The sequence below is a fragment of the Pristis pectinata genome, chromosome 15 (genome assembly GCF_009764475.1).
Source record: "Pristis pectinata isolate sPriPec2 chromosome 15, sPriPec2.1.pri, whole genome shotgun sequence".
NCBI lineage: Eukaryota > Metazoa > Chordata > Chondrichthyes > Rhinopristiformes > Pristidae > Pristis > Pristis pectinata.
Window position 1 is genome coordinate 23511574 of NC_067419.1, and position 24134 is coordinate 23535707.

Here is a 24134-nt window from a genome sequence, read left to right on the forward strand (position 1 = left end):
AAGATATTTGGACAAGTATATGGATAGAAAAAACTTTAGAGGGACATGGGCCAAATGCAGGCAAATGGGACCAGCTCAGGCAGGCAACTTGGTTGGATTGGACGAGTCTGTGCTGTATAATGTGATGACTCTAAATATATTGGCAATGTTAGAGTAGTAGATCTCCTAAAATAATAGAGCTTGTATTTGAGCCTTGTTGTTCAGTTTAATATTTGGTGTTCCATGCCTCAGGCATGCACCCTAGAAAAACCCTTTTCAGGAAACAACCGTCACATCCAGACTTCAATGCAGAGGCCTGATGTCTGTGGAGAGACAAGACACAGCAGAAGCTGGAATCTGGAGCAACAAGCAATCTGCTGGAGGAACTCAGCGGGTCGAGCAACAGCTGTGGGGGCAAGAAATTGTCAATGTTCAGGTTGAAACCCTGCATCAGGATTTTTGTGGAATGTTTTAACTTCAGAATGACGGGCTGCCACCTGCTGGGCGCCTACACGCGTTACATGAAAGGGAAATGAGAACAAATGCGAAATGACGAGATCTCAACTGGTTTCATTGCTGCAAAACCTAAGGAATGCAAATTCCACAACACCAATTTGAGTTCAGTTTAAAAAGTATGGCAATTAAACAAATCTAAGTGAAAATTATTATAAACTGTTTAAGTAGGTGGTTGGTTAATTGGCCATGGTAAACTGCCTCTCGCGTAGGTGAGTAGTAGAATTGGGGGAGTTGGTGAGAATGTGAGAGGAAAAAAAAGTGGAATTAATGTAGGATTAAGGTAAATGTGTGGTTGATGGTTGGTGTGGACTTGGTGGCAGAAGGACCTGTTTCTGTGCTGTATCTCTGTATGTCTGTGAGATGTCCTTTATGATCTCTTAACTATCCTCTGATGTGGTCCAGCCCTAGAATAATAACTAGGCTAATGACACCCACATTCTAAGGATGGAAAATATAAGATTCTTTGAAGATCCTCTAAATTGTGAACAATGGATGTGAACATATTAAAAATCCTTAATTTTTTTTTGGAGTGGTGAGATTTTCAAAATACTTAATAAATACAAAACCTTTCTATAAGTAAATTATAGTGACTCAATGAGTCACAAGCCTATACACACTGCCAAAGGATATATGGGGCTGCATGTAATTAATGGTAAACTGTAGGATCACAAGGTTTAATTTTAACATCTGCGGATATGCTCCATTTGGCTTTGCCTTTCCCCTTCTCCCAAGGAAGTTGTTGCCTGCGACCTAACTGCCTGACATTTCTTGGCCAAAACCAGCCTGAGAATGTCTATTCAGCTGTTGTAACTTAGCAGCAAGGTTTGTACAAGTCCCAGACCACAAAATTTATGTATTATGACTTTAGGTGATTATGCCATAATGTTTCTTCTGAAATAAGAAATTCTGAGCTGATTAAATAAGAATATCTATACTTAGATTTCCTTTTTTGCAATCAAGCGATCCAAAGTTGTATTTGTTGTAGGCATTTAGTTCCATAGTACTTTGTGTGTATTATAATTTTACAATTAATTGAAACTGACACTTATCAAGGCATTCCTATGTTAATAAAACAAAATGTTACTTGGCTACTAAAAATGTATGCTAATTCTACCCTAATTTTATGTTCTGTAATTACTTCCCTGTATGAATCAGTGAAAGTGGAGGTGATTGAGTGGGAAACAGCATATGGGTGGGTTTGCCTAGAGAGACTGCAGAGAGTACAGTGTCAGGTGACGAGGTTATTGGAAGACAACATGCATAATAACCTCACCTGTGAGGTGGGGGATGTGGCAGAAATACAAGTAGGATGTGGAGCAACTGAGGATGTATGGGTTTTGTACAGCTTGGATCAATCTTGTCATGTGGTCAGAGGTGACAAGAAGTAGAATTTCTGGTGAAGATTGTCAGACTTCATCGTTCATTGAATAATTTGTAATCTTCCTTGGCTTAATGTCAGTTATAAAGTTAGACATGAAATGTAGGTAGTGGAGAGATGTTGTTATCAGGGTGTGCATGGAAGTCATACTGTGCTTGTAAACTTCTGTCACTGAGAAATGCACCTATTTGAAGAGGACTAACGATAGAACATGAACTGCTGTGGAGGAAAATCTGTTGTTGGTCTGCTGGCAGTGCTGGAATATGTATAACTGGAATTATACAATTTGATAGTGATTATCATGGTTCAGCTGCAAAATTTGTCAATTTTACCCCTGCAGTCTCGGTGGTGGCAACAGGGCAGAATCAGGATTCAAGGAATTCTGAGGAAGAGGCCACAGTAACTGTCAGTATTTATTCAGTTCCTTTTTGATATGGTAAAAAAAAATTCCAAGGTATTTGAAATACATTAAGGGAACCCAGAGGAAAAAGGGAAGTGAGAGATGATGTAGTAGTTTAAAACAGGAACATTTTATTAAAGTGGGAGTTGGTAGGTTTCAAAAGGATGGTTCCCCGGGCGAAGAGTGGAGTTTAAGAAAGTCTCTTTAATTGTTTGCTCTTTGTTTCTTGTAATTTTTTTTTTAAAAAAACAGAACCTGTCTAGCTCCTGGGAGTGGCTGGTTCAGATTATGTCCTTTTTTAGTTAGTTTGGCTTTTGTACTCTTTTACAAGGAGCCAGGTGGTGGCTTTTCTTCTCTGGACTGATAAATCCATTGGGTTCATCCCTAGGGATGTGTGAGTCAGGGCCAACGTGCTCAACTTTCCTTTGGCTCACAATGGGGGGCTTTGTAATAAGTGGTATTGAATGTGCTCCTAGTGCCCTGGAGCTGGAAAGTCTGCCTTCGCTGTCAACTAAGTACACTTTCTGACACTTTAAAGGGACACCGGCATATGATTTACTTTCAGAATTAAGCAAAACTTCTTTTTTAAATTAAGCAACAAACAGTCTGCTGGAAGAACTCAGCGGGTCGAGCAGGGTGGGGAAGAGAGGAGAAATTGTCCACCTTTCAGGTTGAAACCCTGCATCGAGTCTTTTTTTAAAAATGAGCGTTATCTGTTTGAGAATTTATAGCATAGCAAGTTTGGAATAATTTAGGTTTGAAAGACATGAAAGGAAGTACCTCTTCATTTATAAATGTGTTTAGAGTCGATTGATGTAATCACTGTTTAAAGCAGCCTATCAGCTGGAATAAATGAAACGGATGACAGAAGGTGCTGGACAATGTCAGACCACAGCCTATCCACAATAAGAAGGATACCACACTCCAAGCAACCCTGCGACTGAAGCCGGTATTTCGGATTGTGTCGCACTCCTGAAGAGTTGATCAAGTCTCACGGTTGCGGCCTCCGAGCCGCGACGGCCACGTTATAACAAAACCCGAGCGCTCCACACGACTGCGAGCGGCCGGCCGGCTGCCTGCCTGGCGTTGTTCTGTCTCCGGGGTCGAGTGTCAGCCGGAAGTGCAGCGCCGAGCACTGCCCGCCGTGTACGACCGTTACTGTCGGCGGCGCGCGCGGGGTGGCGGCGTTCCATTTCAGAACCTTGCCCGGACAGCGCGCGGCGGCTCCGGCGGCCCGCGGGACACCGGGCGTTTGCTCGAAGAAGCCGCCGCCTGTCGCGACGTGAGCGCACTTTAAACGCTCTTTATGGAAAGAAGGTCGGGGAACCGTGGCCACACAGCGCTTCCGTGAAACGGAGAGCCAGAGACATCTTTGTTGTGAGCCCTAACAGTGCCCACGCGTTCGCTGCTTCTTAAAGAAAAAAGGTAGGCGGTTTTGCGGTGTTTCCAGACGTGACAGAACAGCATTCAACCTGGGGTAAACCTGTTGGGAATTAATGCGCTACGTATTGCTTTCTGTTGTAATGAATTGGGCCTGTTAGTTGTTTGGAAGGATCTTATTGTTCCAGTAGAAACAGTTCATTCTGAATTTATTTGTTTGAGAACTGGGGGGCAGGGAGTAATTTAGTCTTGGTTAATAGTTTGTGTCTTAGTGCATTATTGGACTTCCATTCTGTATGTGCAAGGATTGTCGCTATAGGAGAGGTGGATGATCAACGTTGAAAAACGTTTGCAGCCCGCAAATGTGAATTTCTAAATGTCCATGGAGATGATCCGTTTTGCCTTCCCACAATCTGCTTTGATCCCTCTGTCGTCAGATGTCTTTTGCTATTAAGTCTTGGATGAGGTAGTGTTTTGGGAAGACAAAAACGATTGCCTTTGATCCTTATAAGTTTACCTCCGATTTCAACATCTCCCAGGCCACAGGCGAAACCAGGCAGTCTGCAGTCTCGGTCTGAGATTATTTGACCCCCATCTGACCCCAAATCCTCACCATCACCATGTCTTCCCTCTTCCAAAATTTATATTATATACTTTAGCTAAATTACTGATAAACCTCAATGTGTTTTGCCATTTTCAGAATAAATTATTCCAATATTCTTTGACTGGCATCCTATGATTGACACTCTGTAAACATCAGCTCATTCAAAATTCTGCTACACTTAGCCTGCTGTTCTGTGTGACTGTTGTTCTGACCTCGCTGGTCTACTTAGATCTTAAAATTCTTGTCTTTACTACTCCCTTTGTCTGCAGCCTCCCCCTTATGAGATCCACAGCTGGTAGAACTGCTGCCTTCACAGGGCCAGTAACGTGGGTTTGATCCTGACCTCCAGTGCTGTTAGCACTCTCCCTGTGTGGACCTCTTCCAAGTGCTCCAGTTTCCTCCCATGTCCCAAATGTTTTAATTAGCCACTCGAAATTGCCCCTTGTGTGTGTAGGTGAATGGTAGAATCTGAGGAAAATAAAATGGGTTGTTAGGATTAGCGTGAATGGATGCTTGATGCTCGGTGTGAACATGCTGGGCCAAAGTATCTCTCTGCAACATTGGCAGCTATACCTTTATGCCCTCAAATTTCCCCATTAAGCCCCTTTTATTCAGTAGCCTGCTTTTTGAAGGTATTGTATTGGAACTTACCTCTTTGAGAAGGTTTTTGCTTGCTCCAAATATGACCAGAGTCTGTCAAGCATTTTGTGATGTTTAATCTGCTGAAGGCACTATATAAATGTAAGCTGTTGTAGAGAACACCTTGCATAATTTAGTCCCAGAATATCTTGCATTCATCTGGTAGGCAGACAAAGACTTGTATGTCCGATCTGAAAGGAGACTCCTCTGTCTGTGCACCCTTCCCTCACTACTGCATGGAAGTGTTAGATGCACACATTCTGGAGTGAAGCTTGACCACATAACCATTTGATTTAGAGATGAATGTGTTACAAATTGAGCTGTACTGGTACTTTGTGTTACCTGTACTGGGTCTCCAATATAAAATATGTCATTTAATTGAGATTGGCCAGCAAGCATCAGTGTGAGCATGTGTATTAATTAGTGTCTTGCCATAGGTACTTTCTGGACTCAATGACAACACTTGTTTTTCTGTGCTACATCCCTTACATTCTGGTGTTGAGTGTCACTACCAATTATTGTTGTGATCACATATGTCAAAGGGCACATTTCCCTATAAATTGAACATCAAATCTTCACTTTCCTTTCAATAAATGGGTTGAGAAGACCTCAAGGAAACATTAAGCTTTTTAAAATTTCGCAACAAAGGAATATAGGACAGTAGCTAATCATTTAATTTGATTGGTAAAGACAGCCTTTGAGTGATAGTACAAAGTAATGACCACTTTACACTTGCCTACATTAATAGGTTGTGTGTGTTTCTTATCTGGGTTAGCTGAAATTTCCTCCAACCAGATAGCTGGGATTTTGTGGTCAGCAGCAAATTGCCTGTACTCGTCACTGGTTTGAAGACTTAATTCCCACTTAACTTTCCTGCAACCCATGAAAGAAGCCAGCAACGTCATCAACGGTGAGGTCCTTTACCATGATCTACTTGTGAATCCTGTCACACGGAGAAGAGAACAAGTCCAACCTATGAAACTGCTTTAAAAAAAATTTGACATCCAGCTAAGCCACTTCCCCTGGTTTAACCAGCAGTTTAACATTATTCCAAACTTAGTATTTTCTCATTCATAAAAGAAAACAACATTTAAATAATCCCCAACAGTAAAGGAAGGTAAAAAATTACTAACACTTCCCCAATTCCTGGCAGCCATTCTTAACTGAATTCATTGCAACAGGACTGCTTGAGCCGGGGCAGGGCTCTGTCACACGGAGTTCAAGGACCCAATGTGCTTTGAATGCTGCCTTCAACCTTATGCCAGTCATGGCTGATACTTGTAGCTCAACCCCATGCACTTGAGTGGGTTCACTCTGAATTAAGATATTTGCAATTTTGTTTTCTCCTTTGGTCAGTTTTAAAGTTTATAATTTTTTAAATTAAATGTGTCTTAGGAAATATTCCTACATTATTAAACTAGTTTTTAATATTTTAATGACTTGTATTCATATATAAATATTACTGATTATTGGGGGTGTTTAAAAATGGTTAAAAAGGCCTTTGCCAGCAGAGAGCTGTCAAAAGGCCATCAGTACAGCTGGTGACCAGGCCGCTGGTTCCTCCACCTGAGACCTCGCTGCTGCTTATGGGCTGCTCTGCTCTGCAGGATAATGTGGTAATGAAGTCTGAAAGATATTTTGAACTGTCAAGGTTCCAAAGGTATTTATGGACACAGGAATAATGGTGGGAGGAAGGTAGGGGGACACAAAAAAAGCACAATCCAGCCCAGTAAAAGACAAATTGGCAATAAAAATTATGGTTTGGCTTATAAACTGTTCATTTTGAAGCAGTGATCTTTTTATCTGCACTTTCTTTAAATGAAACAGATCAATGTAATTAACAGAGCTAATGTAGGAGCTTTTGGAATATCTGCTAGATGACAGTAAATCTGAACCAATTGCCAAGAATTTTTGAGTAAAGTGTAACCAAAATAACTTTTTTTGAAATGCAGGGTGAAACCAATCAAAAACAATTTTCTTTTATTTGCAATGTTGTATTATAAATCCGACACACACTTCACAGCAAGTTAGCACTGCAGAAAAGCATGTTTCTATTATTCTGAAGATCTATAAGCAGAGACTAGTGATAGCAAGCTTGAAATAGTTGACAAGGAGTAGGAACTGTAGTACATTTATCCCATGTTGAAGATAACTTGAACTGTAGTACAATGTTAATGCGATCTTCAGTTCTCATTTGAAAGGACATAATTAAATGAAGGTTCTAACCTGATGACACCAGTCAATGATTGACATCATAATAACCAGTGGTTTTGGTTTGGAAAATCATTATCTTTGATCGGGTTTTTGAGTTGGCAATAAAAATCAACTCCCTGCTCAAACTAAATTCCAGGGTAATCAGTTCCTTGTTACTTTGTTACGTTGTTTTTAGTCATTAAATCAGTGAGCTTGAGTTTATTGTCATTTTCTTTCTACCTTTTTATCACTAGCCATGCAAATAATCTTTCTCAGCAAATTTGGTATATGCAATAACATCAAATGCTTTCTGAACATCTACATAACCTAATCTGTCTATCTCCTTAAATATTTTTCATTATCTCTTAAAAATACTGTCAGGTTGGTCAAAGGAGAACCATCCTTCAGAAATCCATGTTGATGAACACTTTTTCTTTGTCATTCTTTGTCTTTCTTTTTGCTACTGATTTTAACCTAACATTTCTTAGTTGTCAGGCATATTCCTTTCTCACTTTTGAACACCAGTATGTTAGCTGCCACTGTTAAATCCTTTGGTACCATCCTTATTTCCATGACTTTTGAAAAAAAGTTGGTTCATTAGCTGACTCTTTGGTAATACTGTCAATATTCACCTTGTCTAGAAATTAACTTTTAGCAGCATCAACCCTTTAACAACTTTTTAAATTTTCCAATACATTTATCTATTTGCAGGTGGGGATGGATGAACAGACCAAGATTTGTGGAGGGAGCAATCCCTTCAAAACGCTGAAAGGGAGGGGAATGTGTGTCTGGTGATGGAATCTTGTTGAAGCTAACTTCTGCATTTCTCCATCATTTGTAGTTTTTTTTTTAATTTTCAGCTTCAGAGTAGTTTAAAGCAACAATGGAAAAAATATTTGCTAAAAAATATTACATGGAAGTGGATAGTAACATCAGTGGAATAGAAAATCAAGCAGAATGTAAAATGAGCTGCTCTCATCCTTACTACTGCCTAAGACCATCTAGACTTTAAGTATTTTTGCAAAAAAAAACTTCACTGAGAATGCTCAGTGATGTTGTCGTGGATGACTATTAAGTTTTATCATCAGGATGATCTCTGCAAATCACATACATCTAATTCACCACATTGTTTCCAATGTATTTTAAGCTCCTCCATTGTATTTTAACTTGAGCTCAACTCTGTTTCAAAAGGTTTTGTTTTACACTTCCAGTTCCATTTTTAAGACTATGATAGGATTTGGAGATGGGTCAGACATTGTGAATATTACAACTAAAAACAACTTTTGTGATCTATGAAGTTATAGAATGTGCATTAATTTTATGCCAGCTCATGTTTGAAAAATTGAAATGGGAGTGTGATCATTCAAAACCATCACTTAAATTTGAATGTCGTTAGAATGAAATGGTTTATACACAAGATTAAGCATGCTTGATTAGTTACGTTTAGTTGCTTTTTGGAATGATGCATTAGAGGTGCAGAAGTAAAGCAATAGGTTGTGTTTCTACTTCCAGTGCATCATAACCATCTTTGTACTGGTACAGCAATGATGGGAAAAATTCTAAAGCAAACTGTTTGCCTTGTGCAGTGTTGAGTTCTCCGGGATCAGATCTTAATACCATGGGAGCTGAACAGAGCACGTATCACGATCATAAACAACCAGAATGTCATGCCTCAGGTAGGTAACTGTTAAACATTAGTTTCAGTTCGACACAAGTGAATTCACAAAAGGCAAGTGTGCAGGTACAGCAAGTAATTAGGAAAGCTCGCAGAATGTTATCATTTATTGCTAGGGCAATGGAATACAAAAATAGTGAGGTTCTTCTCCAGTTACGTAGTGCATTGGTGAGACCATGTCTGGAGCACTGTGTACAGTATTAGTCTCCTGACTTAAGGAAGAATATAAATGTGTTGGTAGCAGTTCAGAGAAGGTTAACAAGACTGATACCTGGAATGCATGGGTTGCCTTATGAGGAAAAGTTAGATAGGCAAGACCCCTATCTGCTGGAGTTTAAAGGAATGAGGGGCACTTGATTGAAAAATATCTTGAGGAGTTTTGACAGAGTGGATGTGCAGAGGATGTTTCATCTTATGGGAATATTCTAGAACTAGGGGTTACTGTTGAAAAATAGGAGTCCACCCATTTAAGAGGTAACATTGTCCTGAGGATCATTAGTCTTTGGAATTTTGTTTCCCAAAAGGTGTTGGAAACAAAATCTTTAAATATTTTACAGCATAGGTAGAGAGATGCTGGTCAAGAAAGCAGGTGAAGTTACTGTGGTTAGACAGGAATGTGCAGTTGAGGTTATAATCAAATCTGATCTTGTTGCATAATGGGGCAGTGGCCAACTCCTGCTCCTAATTCACATGTTTGCATTCATAATCACCACACTGTCTATTGGTAATACTGCAGTCATTGAGTGTCCATACTGCTGTACTGGGCTGGCGGATAGCAATCATAATATGTGTATTTAACAAGAAGTAGAGAACATGCCCTGGGACCCGTAAACCAGTCAAATCAATGGAAGTAGGAAAAATAATGGATTCCTTTCTAAAAGGAAAAAAATAGAAGAACATTTGGTGCTGAAACACTGTGTAATAATGAATAGTCAGCAGGGATTTCTAAAGGAAATGCTTTAACTGACCAAATTTATTGAATTTTTTGAAGTGGTAACAGAATAGGCTATGGTAGTGGAGATTTTCTGAAGTCCTTCTATGAGTTACTCTATAATCATGATAATAATAGGTCAGAAAATGCACATACAGGGATGTTGTGGAAAGGATTGCTAGCAGGCTTCAAGACAGACAGCAGGGAGTGGGAGTAAGGGGTTGCTGTTCGCACTGGAAGAAAATGGGATCCATAGTTCCATAAGGATTGGTGCTGGGGCTCCTGCTGTTCACAATGTACATTAATGACAAAGACTCTGAAATCAATAAATATAATTTCTAAATACAGGCAGCCCCTGCTTTATGGTCATTTGGGTTATGGAAATTCATCCTTATAAAATGCACAAATCATTGCCTAAAATTTTGAGATGTGAAATAAAATTTGTTCTCTTGGAATTTATGTGGGGGGGGGGAGTGGGGGGGAAGGAAAAAAAAGTAAATAAGTTTACACTTTTTTTCCAATTCGCATTTCCTGGTACATGCACAGATGACACGGCTTCAGATTATGGAAAATTGCAATGCAGATTGTTGGGATTGTTGTCTAGGAATGCTATCCTCCGACTCCTCCTTCCCCCCCACCCTGACCCTGTAATGCAGGGGTTGCCTGTATGCAGATAGTACTAAACTGGGGGAGATGAGGAAGAATGCTACAATTTACCAGAAGGACTTAAAGCAAATAATTGGAGAGTGCAGTTCAACACTGATAAACGTAAGCTTGTACATTCTGGGAGGAGGAATAGAGAGATTATTTATTACTTTGAAGTTGCAAGTCAAGGTGATGTCAGGAAACAAAGATATACTCAAGTAAAAGTGGGGCAGTTGCACCACAGGCTGGTAAGGCTGTTAGGGAAGCAAACCAAGCACTGGGATTTATTCAAAGAGGAATAGTGTTGAAAAGTGAGCCAAGTTGTGTTAAACTTGTGGAACCTTAATTAGACCTTGCTTAGTGTGCTTCCTACAGTTCTGATTGCCATATTATAAAAAAGATGCAGAGCAGATTTAAAAGACTGACACCAGAAATACAATATTTATCTGGAAAGGATGTTCACACATGATCACTTTTCTTTTGAGTGGAAAAAATGAGGAATGATTACATAAAGGCTTTTAAAATTAAAGGTTTTGCTAGAGAGTATATAGACTTAATGCTTCACTTGTGAGGACGAGCAGAACGAGAGGGCATCAAGATAGTCACCAAGTAACCCATTAGGCATAGAGAAGAAACCTTTATCCAAAGAGTGGAGAGAATGTGGAGTGATTCGAATGAATAGTGTAGACACATTTAAAGAGAGTGTGGTCAAACGTATGTGGAAAATGAAACAGGGTTACAGTAAGAGATTTAGATTAGGAAATATGGAAGAGGCTTGATTGGAGAATAAACTATATGGACTGTTTGGTCTAATTGGCCGGTTTCTGGCTTATTGTGGTTTTTCTTGTGTAATATCAAATTTTCTTTAGTTTTCCATCATTTTCCCCTCTTATATTGTTAAAATGCATGATTGAATGAATATGTGCATGATATCATGAAAAGTTTTTGGCCTAGAAATTTCTTTGCATGACTCCTAAAACAGTGCTCTATAGTTGAAAGTGGTGGTAACTCTTGCAACATTGTCCCCACTTCAGGGTGTCTCAGTGTCCATCAGTAATTTGACTCGTGACTTTTTGATGAGGTTTTTGTTTGCCCCAGCACATTCAGATTATGGGAAATTGCAATGCAGATTGTTTTCTAGGAATGCTATCCTCCGACCCACCCTGACCCTGTAATGCAGGGGTTGCCTGTAGGCAGATAGTACTAAACTGGGGGAGATGAGGAAGAATGCTACAATTTACCAGAAGGAAATTTTCATTTCCTATTGACATCTTTTGGTGGGGGGGAGGTTTTATAGGAAACTAGGATTTTCAACCTTGGTGGACTGAACACAATAATTCTTACTCGCAGAAGGTGTTGGTAAGCCTGTTTACACTGAAACCATGGTGTTAAAGGGCCAGCACTCAAATGGCATTCTTTGTCGTCATGAGATCTGTGACTTCCAATAAGTTCAAGCTCATCCTTGCACACAAGCCAGAACTGCTTTGCTGCTGGAGATTAAGATCACAGTCACCCTCAGCTTCCCAGGTTCAGGATAATTTAAGCATTTGTTCTGTGCCATATCGCACAGTTTGCTTCTGACTGCCGTATACAGTATGTTAAGTCATCCAAACTTCATACTGTAGGAGAGAAGACTATTTCTTAAAGTGCAGACATTCAAAGAATGCACTCAAGTGGTTTCTACTTACAGAGAATTCTCTGGCAATGTTTTGCCAGAAGTGCCTGGTTTTGCCATGGAGACTTTGTGCCCCATCTGTACAATGAACCTCCCTTCTGTGGTACTGCTTTCCAGCAGCTGGTGCAGATCCCTCTGATCTTCTGAAAGCACTCTCCCACCACCTCCCATCATTGGAGCATCCATTCATGAAGGAACAGTCTCTCCAGTAGCTGGAAGAGTGGTTCTTGTACTGTGGTATTTCCCTTGTATGAGCTGGCTATAGACATTACAGCTGTTGTGAGTCTGAGAACATATAATAGTGAATGGCATGCTGAAAGTGACACACATTTGGTTATTTTCAGGTATATTCTCTTATTAGTTACTCGTAATAGCGTGTGGCTTTTTTTCAACAGATCATTAACCATGTTAAGATCAATTTGTTTGTTTCTTCTTATTTAGCAACAAATTCCCCAGCGAAACAAAGAGCTAAAATGGATGACATCGTAGTTGTTGCTACAGGAACACATCCACCAGCTAGAACCACATGGAATGATCCAGATGTTATTAAATTGCATGAAATTCCTACCTTCCAACCTCTGCTCAAAGGTAATGCTTGCATATTTTATTTGTTCAGTACTTAAGGTATTATGTAATTCAAATTGAATGTCAATTAATTTCTGTCCAGACCTTAAAGGTACTGAATACTCATTTAATCTAGTTATTTGTTTCTCCTTTTCTATATCCTTTATTTCCCTAAGTTAATTGTTGTCTAGTTTTTAACACTTTATATCGGCTCTGCAGTCCACTTGGTTTTTTTTAAAAGGCAGATTTTTATTTTTAAATAGTGAGAGATCGAAAAGTGGAGATGTTCAGAGGGACTCTGCATGTGAATATTAAAATTTAAATGTTGGTGCTGCAAGGAATTAGGAAGGCAAATGGGACAATGGCTTTGAATTCCTATCTTCTTGCGATAAAGAGTAGAAGCACCTTGCTCCAATTCTTGGGTCCCTGATGAAAACAGATCTGTTTCCCCTACCTAAAGGAAATATGCTTGTAATTGAGAGAATGCAGCGAAGGTTTTCAGATTGACTCCTGGAATGAGGGAGTTGCCGTATGACGAGAGACCAAGCAGATTGGATCAATGCTGTCTTGATTTTAGAAGAATGATAGGTGATCACATTGAAATTTAAAAATAATTTAAAGGGATTGAAAAGGTTGATATGGAGTTAATGTTTCCCTTCTAGTTTTGAGAACCTGGGTCATAATCTCAAAGTAAGGATCAGCCATTTAGGACAAAGGTGAGAAATTTCTTCACCCAGGGGTTAGTGAATTTTTGGAATTCTCAACCCAAGAGGCTGTGGAGGTAGAGTCACTGAATGTATTGAAGGCAGAGGTTAATAGCTTTTTGGTTAGTAAAATAATCAAGGGATCTGGGATTAACATGATACTGAGGTAAAAGATCAGCCATGATCTTACTGAATGGAAGAGCATGTATCAAGGGCCAACTGCTTCTATTCCTTGTACACTTCAATTCCTTTTGTCACTTTTACTTTTATGAGATGTCTGCTGAAGTTTCTCACAGTGAATCAAATGATGCAGGTGCAAATAGTGTGGCAGAAGTGCACATTTCCACTAAAAAGAATTTGGAACTAAGTTCATAGGAGAATCTAGTGATAGTGAAATGGCTTATTTGGCATTTTCCTTCTCTGTCCTCTGTTATTTTCACAGTTAGGTAAAATGGCTGAATGGCTTATTTGGCATTTTCCTTCTCTGTCCTCTGTTATTTTCACAGTTAGGTAAAATATCTCTGCATATTTCAAAGGGAGGGACTAGTAGTTTTCACAAGACACACTCTTTGATCTTGCAGCTGGGTTTTGATTGTGAGGATTAAAATTCACATCCATGTATTTGTTGTCCATGTCATTCTTGGCAATATGGTCAAGGGATATGGAATAAAAACAGAAGGTACTGGAAAAATTCAGCACTGGGAAAACTGGAGCATCTGTAGTGAAAGAAAATGGGATCTAGGAGATGCTATCAAAATAACCTTAGTGAATAACTGCAGAGCATTTTGTGGATGATGCACTGTGCATCAGTAATGGAGAGAGAGATGATTCATGTGGTGGATGGGATACTAGTCAAGCAACTGGATTATGCTAGATGGTGTTGGAGCTGCATTCATCCAAGCGAGTGGAGAGTATTCCATCACACTCCTGATATGTACCTTGTAGGTTGTGAAATCAGGAGTTGAATCACTTGTTGCAGGATACCCTGCCTTTAGCCTGCTTGTGCAGCCACAGTACTTTGGCTATTTTTTTGCTGATTCCCAGGATGTTTAAGGTGAGGGACTCTTTAAGGGCAGTGTAATTAAAGATCAAGGGTAGGTAGTTAGGTTGTCTCCTATTGGAGAAGTAGTCATTATTCATCCCTTATGTGGCATGAATATGACTTCCTCCTTATTGGCCGAAGTATGAATACAGGCAGCCATGGTCTACTTCATTTTCTGAGTAGTTGTGAATGGAATTGAACATTGTGCAATGATCAGCAAACGTCTGCACTTCTGAAGCCAAAGGTGGTTGAACCAAGCATGCTGTCTGAGGAAATTGCGCAATGTTGTCATGGAGCTTAGACGATTAACATCCCAACAACCATAATCATCTTCTGTATGACACTAGCTGGTGGAAAGTTTTCCTCTTGATTCCCATTGCCTTTATGTGGCTCTTTGATGCCACATTCAGTCAAATACTGCCTTGATATCACAGACAGTCATTCTCACCTCATCAGTGGAATTCAGCTCTTTTGTCCATGTTTGGGCAAAGGCTCTATTGATATCTGGGACTCAGTGGTCTTGGCAAAGCCTAAGCTGAGCAATAGGGTTAGGTTATTGGTGAGTATAAGCTGCTTGATGGCATTGTCAATAACATAGTAGTTTGGAGTGGACTAATGGGTAATAATTGAATGGATTGGATTTGTCCTGCTTTTTTAGCCGTTTTGTTGTGTAGATACCCATTCTGTAGCTACGGTTAGGCAGGTAGAGGAGTAGCTGGTTTTGGAACACAGAACTTCAGCAATGCAGCTGGGATGTTTTTTGGTCCCTTAACCTTTTGTATCCTGTGCTGTCGGTCATTTTTTTTGACAGGTGGAATTAATCAAATTAGTTGAAGACTGGCTTCTATAAAGAACATTAGTAAACCTGATGTTTTTTTTGGCAATCCAGCAGTTTTATTTTCACCATTACTGATTTTAAGAATATCTGCATTACTCAATTAATTAATTTTAAGTTCCCAAATAGATATGATGGAATTTGAACTTGTTTCCAGTTTGCCAGATCATTGATTGAAGCAGCACCATCCCTGGGATAAATGTAAGACATGAAACAAAACCAAAGCAACCTACTAAAAATGATCATATTTCCTTTCTTTGGTTAAATGTCACCCTTGTTACTACAATATGTTGGAATCAGTTCTGCACAATTAAGTCACAGGTGGACTGTATGCATTTTAGCAATATCTTAGTTAGGCACTGCAGTAAACAGTTGTACAATATTGCAATCTGTAGAAGGAGCTCTTGAGCTTTTTGTCAGTTATAAAATATAATGTGGCTAAGTTGATTTCCCAATGATTTTTAAAAAAATATATATTTATTATAAACATTGAAACCAACACAAATCATTGGAGATCTCACTAGGTCATATTTTAGAAGTTGAAGGTGCTAAAATTGCACAGTAGAACCTTGTTAAAATGTGATTGTTGGCACCCAGCCAGCGAAATAAGCCTTTACAGATGGAATGTTACAGTGAGGATGCTGAAGTGAGTGTTGTAAAGGATCACTGATATTTAACCAGCTGGATTGATGGTGAGACACACCAAGAACTGTGTGTGAGGCCTCATTTGTTCACTTATCCCCATAGCCAGTGGGTTTTGAGTGAACTCTGCAATACTTTTGAATGGGATGTTGGCACCTGCTAACTCTAATACAGGTTTCGTGTGGAACTGGATATTGTTAGGAATGGATGTGTGAGGGACTGAATGGTGCAGGAGTTCTTTGCATTGCACTTTCATTTCTGGGATTTAAGACTGAAACCAGTCCATACCAGTGGGATGAAAGCCCTCTTTCTTTCAACTCTCTCAGCCCCTTTGCTTTCTAGATTACACTAGTTCTTTAGATAAAAAATCAAGATAGTATTTTCTCTCTCTTCCTTTTTTCTTCTCTGCCTCTGCCCCTCATGCTGTTTATAGATATTAGAATTTCTGTCTAGAAGTATAAGCCATTAGCAGTTAATATTGTTTATCTGTTCAGTTAAACAGAAATAATCTTGTTAGCTAGTTTCAAGTCTTTTTAAGAAAATAGTCTCATAATGTATAGATATGCCCCTGGATGCCTCTTCATTCCCTTTCAAATCAGTAGTTCTAACAGATGATAAGAACATTTATCGTGCTTCTTCATACACACATTACTTTTTTTTAAAAAAGCCTTAGTATGAATGGTATCTCAGTCAAAAAAATTTTAAACATTTTGTATGGAAAATGCTGTAAGTTAAATGAAAATTATTCTTCAAAATAGCTGAGAATGGGTAAGGTTAACTAAGAACAATATTTGTCGTTTTCAAAGCCGTACAGGTTCAGCTCACAACTACAAAGTATTAACTTCAAGTCCAGGATTTTGGGAAAGATGTTTTGAGTAAAAACTGATGAAAGGATTAACATGGACAAACAATTCAATTGATGTATTTAATTGTGATATTGGGAGATATGTAACTGCTTCTTTCCAACCTTTATTTTAGATATTATAAATTTCAGCTTCTAAGGGATAAGTGGGGAGAGCAGTGAGAATACTAGCAAACTGTATGAGAGATTGCATAATCTGACTAATGGGTTTACTTTGGCAACTTCCATTGCAAATGTCATAAGAAATATTAATATAGAAAATTGATACAAAAGTTGACAAGAACAGGAAGTCAAGTGGGATGGTGTGTAGGGCCATGAGATTTTTCTTAATATATGGTAGGTTTTTATTTTGGTCTGTACGGGTATTGCACATGGGTGTCAAGTCCTGTTGCAGTTGTGAAAAGTAGCAGATGTGAAGGGTAGGAAGTAAATGGGTGAGTTTGCATATGGAATTCATCGCTGACTTCAAACGTCTATTTTGACTTTAGTTTATGTTACAGGACTTGATTAAAACAGCAACATTTAGACCAGGTGCAGTAGAGCAAAAAATAGAGTTGGTTGGAGCGTGGAATTTTCTGCTTTATTTAAGTTAAGGAGCTGGAAGATGCATAAACAGTTCCCTTTTTGAATTGGGGTTCCTAAATTTATAGTGTAAATATAACTGATTGTGGCCATAGAAAATTAAATGACTGAATGTATGGCAATTGACTGAATGAATAGCAATTGATGCATTTTTTTTATTTATTGTCGTGTTGCCTCACTTAGAAGGATGCTACGTGGCTTTGTGGTCCTAAAATTGTGTCTTTGTTTGTAGCTAGTAGTTACCTGCATGCGTCTCTTTATCCCTTTGCTTTTTGTATTTATGTGTGTTCTGAACTTTAATATCAATAAAATAAACTTTTGCTTCATGGTGTAGAATTAATGTATCAGTAATGTATTTTCTTGGTAAATTGTATGGATCATTTCTATCCAGTGGTCCATTTCATGTACAGTTTGCCATTAGTATGGTGTAGCACTGGCATCTTGGATTCTGGAGAATCTGGAGGCAGAGTGAACGGACAAATTTGATCTGCCTTCTAAATCTGTAAATAAATCCCAGATTTGTGCATTTGACAACAAATGTGCTAAAGCCCGGAACATACTGTAATTTGAACAGCTAAATGCTACGGTCCTGATGGGATCAGATCCAGCCCAATCTGTTCATTACTGTCATTGATTTAAGGATAAGTATTGGTCTGGATGCTGAATATTGGAGTCGGCTGCATGAACATTACATAATACTTGCTCTTACCCTCTTCATTTTCTCTCACCCACACAACTCAATCCTCCCCTTTCACTAAATCTCTCCTCTTTCCGTTCCACCTTCCAGCCTCCCTAACTTTTTCCCATCCTCACTCAAACCTTCCATCTCTCCCCTACCCTGCACTTGACCCTGTCTTTCTTTTCTGACACTGAGCACAGGTCCTTCCCTCTTTCCTCTGACCCCTGCTCTCCTCCTCACCTACTTGCTCTCCTCCATCTCTGCCCCACTGCCACCCAAGTGGTCCTGACACTCCATCCCACTCATCCTGAGGAAAAACCCCATGACTGTTAAGCAGTGTTTCTTCAGCTATGCGCCAGCTGATGGGATAGCTTCAGGTCGGTGGCAGGTGACTGACTAGACAGGCACAATCTCCACCCCCTCCCCCTTCACCGATTCACAACCAGACAGACACAGCCTTCCTCTCACTCATTCACTAACAAGATCAGCACTGCGCCCCCTCCTCTCCCCAGTTCATTCACTAATCAATCCAGCAAAGCTTTCCCCTCATTCACTAACCAGATCAACACAACACCATTCAGGATGTACACATGCTCTTTTTGCCATTAACTTTCTTGGATAAGTAGCTTTATTTCCAATGACCTTTGTCATTTATTAGTACAGTGAATAATTGTAGCCCAGTTCATATCCTCGGTGGGATTTCCCTAATCACTTTCTGCCAATTTGAGTACCTGATTATTACCCCTATTTTCTGTTGCCTGCCATGCACCAACTTCCTAACCAGGTCAATAATTCTCCTGATATGGCTTCCGTCTTTGGAACTGTCTGTTTTCATTGGGCCAGAACTACCCACGGTGATAAGCAACCCACACTGAATACTGACACCCAAGCCAGCTACAGATGCACTTTTTCTTGGTCATCTAATGTAGACAGTGACCAAAGCCAACTCGGCAAGGCACTGCACATCAGCAGGACCTTGTAGGACATAATACCCTATCAGGCGGCACTGGAACAAATCCTGCCCACGATGGCTGGGGAAAATAAGGTTTTGACAGCTGGCTAAACCAGCCTACAGGCTTGCCAGCTGTCAAAGTTATTAAAGAGATTGAATGTTTCTGAAGGACTCGTGGCAACAATTAAAACTTGTGATTTAAATATTTTTTGAATTTTTAAAATATCACAATATATAAACAATGAAAATATTAAAGAAAGCTCAATTCAAAAAAAAAGTGTACATTACTTTTATTACCTTCTCCCTTGCATTTGTTTCTCTCGAATGAGCTCACTGCTTCTGCCTCAGATTTAACCCAGTGCACCTTACAAGTTTAGTGTCACTCCCTGATACTTAAGGGGATAACTTAAGTATCCAGCCTGGCATAGGACTGATGGCATCTCAACAAATTTCAGTCAAATCAGTCAGGATGGTCTCATTCATCGTAGAACCAGTAGGAAGGTTATTTATAGGGACCCCTGCTCAGGTACCATAGCTTCATTAATGGGCACCTCTACTGGTTATCTCCTAAACTGATAGAAAGTCAAAGGTTAAACCATTAATTTGCTGTATCTCTAGTAATGAAGAACAAACATGTGATGGCTTAGACACTTGATGAGGTGCAGAGACAGCTGGTTGATTTTCTATGGAGCAAATCCTTGTCAGAAAAATGAAATAGAGCCTTAATGATATATTTTATTATGAAAGGTGTTTTGAATATGAAGTGTGGTGAAATTAACAGAATGATTCTTCATTTTTTTTCACTGAGCAGCTTCAAACTAATGGGCATGTTGATCACATTTTAGCTTCATCTGTATTTAGTGTTAAATCTGCCTGTTGCCGGGAAATTGGCCTCTGTTGCAAGTCTCTAATTTAAGACATAAGGGAAGAAGTTAGTTGATAAGTAACTATTGGATTGATTGCTGTTAATGGAACCAACTTTAGTGTTTGCATTCCAGCCAAATTAAAGGATTTCTTTTTTTTTTCATATTTCCATTTGACACAGAAGGAGGCCATTTGGTCGGTCAAGTCGATGCTGCCTCACATTGCAGTCACATGCCAACCCACTAATTATTCCTTTAACTTATTCCCAACAACTACCCCCAGATTCTACTGCCTACCTATCCTATTTATAATGGCCAATTAACCTAGCAACCCACAAGTCTTTGGGATGTGGGAGGAAACCAGAGAACTTGGGGGAAACCCACGCACTCTCGGGGAGAACAGGCAAACTCCAAATGGACAGCGTGAGAGGATTTAACCCAGGTCCTAGAAGCTGTGAGGCTGCATTCCTACTAGCTACACCACTGTGCCAGCTGAAATGACTTGAGATAAGGCCCTTATGATCTAATAATTGCTCTCTGCAATTGATTCTTTAAAACAATGGGCTGGAGGGTGGAAACGGTAACATATTGATTTAGCACATTGATTCTACAAAGTTTCCACTGTGTAGCGGGAGTGCTGACTTAGAATTCTTTTATACATTTTGTGTAAATTTTTAAACCTTTCAGAAAGCCCAACACTTTTTTGACAATTTGGTGAGATGCTCAATGCAATAGAATTGTATTGCCTGTGATGTTGAGTGTATGATATTGGAGAGGTTTGCACAGCTCCCTTCTGGAATTGTCCTTTGTATGGATTTGAGAAATTAGTAATATAACTGCACTGAAAGATTGTTGGTTAGTCTGAAGTAAAGTGTGCAGACCATTGCTGTTTGAAGAAATGTTTCATGGAGATCTCCAGACTTCCTGAATGGAAATGGGGCCTCTCTGGACAAGGCCTTCAAACACTGATTTTGCTGAAAAATAAAGCAACATTAAAAATTCTTTACAGTACTTTCAAAAAGCTGTGGTTAGACAAAATCTATAGTGATAAATTTAGCTAAAAGAAATTAACTGTATTTTCTGATCATTTTGTACCACGTTAAGAAATATCCTCAATTTTACAAGGTGTAATCACCATAATTGCAGGTGTGAATGATTTACATGTTCTCTTCTGAACTCCCTGCCCAAGTTTTGAGTAAGATATATTTTTATTATTCCAGTAGAGGGCAGATGTGTAGTGGAAGAATGTTGTTGATTGTTTTCAGTTGTTCCATAAGACCATATTCAGTGGTGTCTGCACTTCAAAATGACTGTAAAGTACTTGAGATTTATAGAGTCACACAGCACAGAAGTGAACCCTTCTGCCCACTGTGCTGACAATTAAGCATCCATATACACTAATCCCAATTTTCCTCACATGTCCCCTTCAACTCTTCCTCCCACCACCTCCCCCCCCCCCCTCCCCCCAGCTTTCCCAGCCCCATTCACCTGTCACCCACCTACACTAGGGACAATCTACTTTAGCTAATTAACCTACCAACCTGCACGTGTTTGAAATGTGAAAGGAAATTGGAGCACCTAGAAGAAACCCACATTATCTAGAGTCATACAGCAAGGAAACAGGCCCATTGGCCCAACTGGTCCATGCCAACCAAGATGTGCCATCCAAGCTAGTCCCATTTGCCAGCATTTGGCCCATAACCTTCTAAACTTTTCCTATCCATGTTATTAATAGAAATTATAATTAATGTAAATAACAACTGTCTTTTAAGTTATTATTGGCCTGCCTCAACTACTTCCTCTGGCAGCTCATTCCACATACATGCCACCCTTCGTGTAACAAAAAAGTTGCCCCTCAAATTCCTATTAAACCTTTCCCCCCTCATCTTAAACCTATGACCTCTTGTTCTTTATTCCTCAACCCTGGGAAAAAGACTAAGTGCATTCATTGAGTGCACTGAGTGTATCACAGGGAGAACATGCAGACTTAACACAGATCACTGGAGGTTAGGATTGAACCTGGGTGAAAGACACTTTCTAAATACCATTTGTTAATACTCTGCAGATAAAAAAAAACTTCAATACTGATGTTTTAATTCAATATCACAATTGTACCAGTTTATCTACCCACTTTAGACTTTTCCTCCAATCTATTCCGTCCAGTGGGGAAAATATTAAAGCCAAATTTCAAACACAAAATTGAAAATAAAATCTTATTTTGAACACTTGATATTCAACACAAATTCTCAGCAGACATTGGGAGCCGTATTATTAACTCCACAAATGGCAATATATTTTAAAAAAATGCAGATCCTCCGTGGTTCAACTTAGTTTGTAATTCTCCATAAAAGAAATAGTTTCAGGTTGATGATCTTTCATCAGAGATAGGAAATGTTGGAAAACAAATAGGTTTAAAGTTGTAGAGATGGAGGGAATAAAGCAGATGTCCCTGATGGCATGAAGGCTACGGGAGAATGAACGATGCAAATGGTGGTAGCGGCTGAGAGAGGGTGGTGAAGATTTGTGAAGTACAAGTGATGTGTCTGAAGGAAATGTTAATTGAGGGAGATGAATGAGGACCAAGAGAGGGAGAGAAATAAAACAGTGCTGGAACTTCGAGATACAGAATATTACATTTGCTGGAAATCTAAAATAAAAAAAAATGCTGAAAATACCTAGCAGATCAAGCAGGATCTGTGGAGAGAGAAAAACTGAATTCATTTCTCATGAAGAATCTCTTGGTGTTCACCACCAGTGCATTGGGGAATCAGAGGGATTTCACAGTTCTCTCATATCCCTCACTACATTATCTTTCATGAATTCCTCAATGTTTACTGGATTCAACAGTTTCATGGTCAGTTTCATGACCTTATGTCAGCCCTCTGGTCTTCCTGTAACTAGTGTAGTCACTGGAAACGGTCAGCCAGCAGGAGGTAGTGATCAAAGAAGGACATTGAAGTGATTTTGAACTGCTCCTGGTTTACAGGAAGTGGGGTGTGTCAGCACTGTTGCTCCCAGCACTTTGATTCCTGTAGCAATTTTGTTTGCTTGGAGATGCATTGTCAGTTTCACCTTATTCTCCTATGTTTTACCTTTTCTTCTGTCAACTTCCTTGCTCCTCTTCCTAAAAGATTAGGTTCTCATTTTTAGACCAGACTCTTCAGTCCTAGCCTTGTCAGTTCTGGGAGCTTGTCACTCTTTAGTTTCACTATTTTCTTCATTTGCCAGTTTTGATAGCATCCCAGATTCAATATTAATGTCTTTGCAATATTTTATTTAACATCCTCTATTTCTGCTATTAATATAAATGAAAAGTTCAGCACATTTAGTTTCTTTAATTACATTTAAATAGGCATTATTGGTTATTTTAAAGGTACCTACAATGTTTATGGGCAGCCTCTCTTCCTAAGACAGTGGTAAAGTATTTGAACAGATTTTGATAGCCCTTGCTTTCTCTCATGTCACCTCTTCTGGTTCTCAGTGTCCTTTCCAATAATGTGTAAATAATCAGTGCCTTTTTTTCACTGGCATTAGTTGAAAGTAATTCTTGGTAACAGTGGGTAATTAATGTTGATCTGGGTTTGGGTTTAATAAAAGAAAGTATAAATGTAGTACAACAAACACACAGGTATTTTACTTTTTATGATGGGTCAGGGCAATTGAACTAACTGCCCCTTTTTTTAATTACACCGCATTTATAGTGTATCAATATCTGGCTGGTTTGATTCTTAAATCCAATATTCTTAGGATACATGTGATTACGAGTGAGTAGACAGGTAGAGGCAAGGATGGAAGTAAATTGATCACATATTTCTAGTGCTAATCTGAAGAGATCTTTAATGTGAGGTATAAAGTGTAATTCAATAATGAGTTTAGCCCATAAATGTTCAGTTCCTGTTTGCAGTACAATGCAATGTGACCCTGCTGCTGACTAGAAAGAATGGAATGAAAATGATTTGGATAAGCTTGTAATGTTAAAATGTGAAAATGGCCTTTTGTTTGTCTGTGGAAATCATTAGCAAATACTAATGAATTGAAATCAGACTTGACTGAATGAAAGATTTCTTATTCCAATAAGTCTGTACATACAAACATTCTTTATTAACAAGAATGAAAAATACTGGTGTTTGTGTTCATTATATTAATGAACAAATCATGTGAAAGGTTAGGGTCCCACAAGGCATGCATAATGCATTAAAATTAAGAAAACAGAATGTTGCGCTTGGGCATCTGTCTAAATATACATAAACAGCACAATGTAATCATTTGTTTTAAGATTTGTAGCTTTGAGTTTCTTTCATTGAAAGTTAATCTTGTTTATCCTCACCCTTTAATCAAAATTAAAATGGCATATTCACTTTCTCATTGTTAGTTGGCTTCAGAAGACTTGCAAT

At 39.1% G+C, this 24134-nt stretch overlaps 1 protein-coding gene across 1 annotated transcript in view; it reads left to right on the forward strand.

Moving 5' to 3' along the window:
- Positions 1-3419: 3419 nt before the first annotated feature.
- borcs5 (BLOC-1 related complex subunit 5) overlaps positions 3420-24134 on the forward strand; it is a 47678-nt gene continuing 26963 nt past the window's right edge. Inside the window, exons 1-3 of the mRNA XM_052030366.1 lie at positions 3420-3698; positions 8676-8765; positions 12457-12603. Of these exons, the coding sequence (XP_051886326.1) occupies positions 8708-8765; positions 12457-12603 (205 nt within the window). The 5' untranslated portion in view covers positions 3420-3698; positions 8676-8707. The remainder of the gene's footprint in view (positions 3699-8675; positions 8766-12456; positions 12604-24134) is intronic.